At 26.0% G+C, this 5,490-nt stretch overlaps 1 protein-coding gene across 1 annotated transcript; it reads left to right on the forward strand.

Annotated features, from left to right (window-relative positions):
• The first annotated feature begins 3,436 nt into the window (after positions 1-3,436).
• On the forward strand, positions 3,437-4,630 carry LOC145847633 (kelch-like protein 26). Its single transcript, XM_082953657.1, has one exon. It carries the CDS (start codon positions 3,437-3,439, stop codon positions 4,628-4,630), a length of 1,194 nt encoding a protein of 397 aa, XP_082809783.1.
• The last annotated feature ends 860 nt before the right edge of the window (positions 4,631-5,490 follow it).

Genomic DNA, 5,490 nt, shown 5'->3' on the forward strand with positions numbered 1-5,490 from the left:
AATAATTGATTTAATTAATTAAAAGATTATTTATAAAAGTAAGTATTATTAACAAGAATAATGTTTTATTATTGCTTTTTTATAAATATAAAGCACCTTTTTAAATGTTAATGACGTAGTATCAACTGAAACAGATTTCTATGAGATTTTTCGATTAAAATTAAAAATACAGTAAAACATCTTTTGATAGGGAACTACGATTTAATTTTTCTTAGAAAACGATAATATATAATTTGTTTAAATTTTTAATTTTAATTACAATTGCATTTTAAACATTTAACAAATGCTGAATTAAGATATAATATCAAATTGATTTTTATTAATACTTTTGATCGTGTAAAAATACTTGCCAAAACTGAGCAAATATTTTTATAGCCCTTTATTTTTCAAACAACTATTCAGAGTATGACCATGTATTTTATAAAACATCTGTAAATAAAAACAAGTTTTAAAACAAACATTTTTATATACAAACTAAACTGTAAAAGGATATCAAACTGCATTTGATAATTATTTAAATTAAATGGAAATCTTTAAATAAAAGTTCTTCTTTATCCTAGTGTTTAAGAGAAAGCTTGCAAGGTCATGTGTTTTACTGATACAAGATAAATAGAGTAAAGATAAGGAGAAAATAAAGAGCAGACAACAGACAGTAATCCATTACTAATGTGATGTTGAATGAAGTTAATATCCAGTCACAGAGAGTGGTGGAAGCATTTCTAGCCACAGTCTGCTGCAGTAAACATGATATTATGGAGTAGACATTTAAATTGTTTTGTTGAGTTATATAAAATATTTTTTTATGTTACTTTTCATAACCTTTTTTGCTTGCACTCTAAGTAGTTAAGTCTTGTTTTGTTTTACTAATTATCTAAGCATATTCCTGTTTGATTAAATCTAGTGTAAACATTTGACCACGTTTAAAAGTATTTTCAAAAAATTTTTTTTTTTTTCTTATGGTTTGCTCGTTCTTAAATATAATACTCATGTTATGCCTAATTTTATATAGAGTAGCCCTTTGTATTATTAGTATCAGTATTAGTTATTTTAATGTTGTTATATTGCAATGTATTTGTTATTTTTTGTTTATAATATTGTTTGTAAGAACTTTATAACCATACACATGCTTTTACATAATAAACATCATAAAAAATATTGTATATAAAACTATTAGTTAATGGTAAGAAGTGTAATACTTACGAAGCGACATTTTTGCACAAAGACAATTTTGCATGGCATCAGTTTTGAACAAGGGCTCAATTTTGTACAAAGACAGTTTAGTAAAAGTGGAAAACTAAAAAAAGAAAATTTATTATATATGTGTTTGCTATTCTCGGTCGTTAGTATTTTTTTGTTGTTTTTTAACTTATTTATTAAAAGTTTTTTATTTTAAATTAACAATTTTTATTACCTACATTTATATACATATTTTCTATTACTGTTACCTCTAACCCTTACCCTAGGTAGGTATTTTTTTTGTATTATTTTTCAGTATCTTTTTGCGATATACTTTGGTTTTAATACTTACTGTCACTGTTACCCTTAAGCCCTGCCCTCGTTCAGTAACTTGTTTTTTTGTTCATTTTTTTTACTCTCATGCGAAAATGACCCAAAGTGCAAAAAATTTTTCGTGCGTATTTGACCTACTTCCTAGTTTATGATTTACGTATAATCTACTTGAGTCTTTAAAACAATTGTTTTTGTTTTAACAAATTACAGTAACAATGTTAAATGTTCATAATAATACTATATAAATTAATAATATGCTTCACTAATTATCAAAAAATATAAAAGGTTTTGTTGTTAAGCCTAAAACATTATGCAATAATGTAGTAAAGGACATGTTTTTTTGTTATTAAAATTGGTAAGTAGAAGATTTTTTTTCTAATTATAAAAATAACCAGCATTTATAAAATGGGAAATAAAATGTCTAAAATATGGAACTTCAATGAAATCCATAAAAATCGGCAGGAAAAATTTCAAAAGCTATGCAGAGAAAATTCCCCAACAGTCTTCAAGGAAAAAGATTTTAGTGTAATAAATTCTCAAGCAGGTAAATTTTGTAATATGAATAATAGATTTAGTTTTTAATTAATATATTTGTACATTATATCTAACTAAAATGAGAACGGGTCAGAAAAGCACGGATGACACTTAAGCACAGAGTGACACTTTAGCACGTAGTGACATTTTAGCAATGTGTGAAAATTTAGCACGAAGTGACACTATAGCACAAAGTTTCACTTTAGCAGAACATTACTTTAGCACGGAGTGACACTTTGGTACGAAGTGAAATTTTAGCATCAAGTTTATTTTGCAATTGTTTTTAACTGTTTCAATAACATAGAGTATTGTATTGTTTTAAAATTTAAAAACAAACTATGCAACATGTAAATTGCAATTAAATTTACAAGCTTTAAATTAATTACAAGTTTAAGCTTTAGTTAAAACTATGACTAAAATAAATTTAGATTATTTTTACTTGTTTTACTAAATAATTAAAATAAAAATTGTTTTAATACTTTTATTTTAAAGTTTTCGACATAAAATTATTTCAACAAAGATAACAATAAATACAAGCTCTAGGATTATTAAAACTTTTTTAAATGCGTTAATCATCTTTAATAAAGCTAAACTTTAAGCGTAAGTTGTTGAAAATTAAAAACGTTTATACTTCATTTTTAGCTCATAGTAAAAACTTTATTATTTAATTCATATAAGACGATATTTTTAAAATTGTTTAAACTATATTTCACAACTATTTGTTTGTTTTGTTAAGTATTTTAAATAAACGTTTAAAAGATTTAAAATTATTACGTGCAAAAATCTCACTCCGTGCTAAAGTGACACTGTTCTTTTCTGACACCTACCTAACTAAAACATATATAATGAAGTATGTATAATGAAAATAAAAGCTTAATTATATAAGTTTTTTTAAGCAGTTATTAAGTTTTGAACTATTTATGTATTTTCTTTGAACTATTTTATAAAACATAAATAATTATGTATACTCAAGGATTACTTCTTTCTTGAATTCAGCTACAAAGAAGGTCTCAAAATTTTTTTAAAGACACTAAAATAATAGACAGTATATTGAAATATGCTTGATTTTTATAGTAATGAATAAACATCCTCGTTGCAGTTTTATAATTTTTTAGTGTTTAAAAAGTTTTAACTTTCAGGTACTTTTCCTGGAGATGTGATAAAATACTTGAAAATTATGAATTTTAACCAAATAAAATTTGATAAAAATTTGGAAGATAGTGTGCTTAAACTCATGAAGAGTAAAATTAAACCCCAAAACGTAGCAACTTTTTATTTTTTGTCTAAACTTTACAACTTAAATGACCTTTCTAAGTTGATCTTGAACTATATTGAACTTTGGTTCACAACAGTTGCCGAAACTAACAACTTCTTAGAGTTAGATTTTCCACTAATGAAACGAGTTATTTCAAGCTCTAATTTATACATCACTTCAGAAATTGAAGTTTTCTCCGCGGCAAATAAATGGGTTGGTTACAGGCTTGACGAGAGAACCAAACATGCAAAAAGTGTTTTACTATTAATTCGCCTCCCTTTACTGACAGAACCTGATCTGGTACAAGTTTTAAACAAATCCACATCTTTTCATAAAGCTGATGAGTGTTTAATACTAATACACGAGATACTTGAAAATATAGAATTGTACTATAAACGCTCGCCAAGTTCATGTTTCACAACGAGGTATTACAAGGAAAACAACTTTGATATTTTGCACTGCGGAGACAATTTCTCATCGGTAGACAGCGATGTTGATATAAATACTAGTTTCGTGAACAAAATAGATGGTAGAAATCTTATTAGATGTAGAAAAGCTACTTCGCTCACAAAAAACCGTCGTTTTCCATCTTCTTCCACACCAGTGATATATTTAAAAGGTCATGTTTACTTGTTAGGATGTTTACACGATGAAGGTAGAGATTTAAAAAAAATTGAAAAATACTCAATTGCTACTGATTCTTTAGAAATTGTAGGAGATATGTTTGATGATCGTGGTGATTATTGTGCTTGTGGCTTTATAGGTAAAGTTTATTTTATTGGAGGTGAGTTAGTAAACAAAGATACAGCAACTTGTATTTTTTTTGATACAAATGACTACACATGGGGTATTGTAGCAAGCATGAAAGAAGCTAGATCAAGTTCAGCTTGCATAGTATTTGAAGAAAGAATTGTTGTTTCTGGTGGATATAACGGTGGGTCTTTAAACACTGTTGAGGCATATGACCACATAGCTGATGAATGGACATACATGCCCAGCATGAAAGAAAGAGCATCGATGCATAGTTTAATTGCTATAAAGAACAAATTGTTTGCAATAGGAGCTAGTAAAAACTTCCTTGAAATGTACGACTCTACATCCAACGCATTTGTGTTTATTAATCATTACCCAACCTATACATCTGGCATGTATTCTCCATATTCTTGGCTCACTCACGCCATAGGTATGGGGAGAAAAGTTTTAATTTTTTGGTTCGAAGCTTCTGATGTTCTTTGTTACGATGCTGACAAAAATGAATGGTCAAATGAATCTTGTTGCACGGCAACAGACGGTAGCAACTTCTTTTTGACGATCCCAAAACTGGAGGTATGAAACTTTAATTAGCAAAATTAAAAACGTTAACACCAGTTTAGACAATAACAAGTTTTGAATGAATCTTATGAATAGTTTTATTGTGAGAAATAGTATAAAAAATTTCTTTTTATATTTGAAAAATTTGTAAAAGTTAAAGTTTTCATATCAACAATCTTAAAAAGTTATTATATTATTTCAAATATTTACAGTTTTTTGGTATGTTTAATATAAAGATAAGTATATAAAGCTAAAATACTGATTAAAACAACAATTTTAGTTAAATAAAAAGCGCAAAAAAGATCTTTTTTCTTTTTTGAATTTAGAAAAAAAACTAACTACTGCGTTTTCAATATTTTTATTATTAGGTGCGCTAAGAAATTACTTTTTTATATACTTTTTTTTATTTTTATAATTTAAATAAAATGATTACTTTTTTGTTGTTCTTTACTATATTTTTTTAAGATACTGACTTTATTCTTTAACAGTATATTTCACTTCGTACCAGTACAATTGAAAGACATTATTTTCTTTTGTATTTTCATTTAAACTAAGAATAAAAATACTTAAAAAAATTGTTAATCTGTAGATAATGACAGAAATAAGCAAAATATAGTAAAAAACTTGTAAGTAATTTGTATTTGTAACTTAGTTTAAAAAACAGAAAATAATCTATTTTGGTTTTTAGATAAAGCTTTTCAACAGTAATTTTATATCGTTATCAAGATTAATAAAAGACTTTAAACCTTATAAATAAGTTTTTAATTTAAGAATTGCACATCAGGTAGTATGACGTGAACGAAAAAAAACTAATGAGCTGAAAAATAACAAAAAATAGGTAAAAGTATAGTTACTTTTAATTACAGAGCAACAACTTATAA

This window comes from Thalia democratica, unplaced genomic scaffold, assembly GCF_965202585.1.
Source record: "Thalia democratica unplaced genomic scaffold, ktThaDemo2.hap1.1 HAP1_SCAFFOLD_1003, whole genome shotgun sequence".
Lineage (NCBI taxonomy): Eukaryota > Metazoa > Chordata > Thaliacea > Salpida > Salpidae > Thalia > Thalia democratica.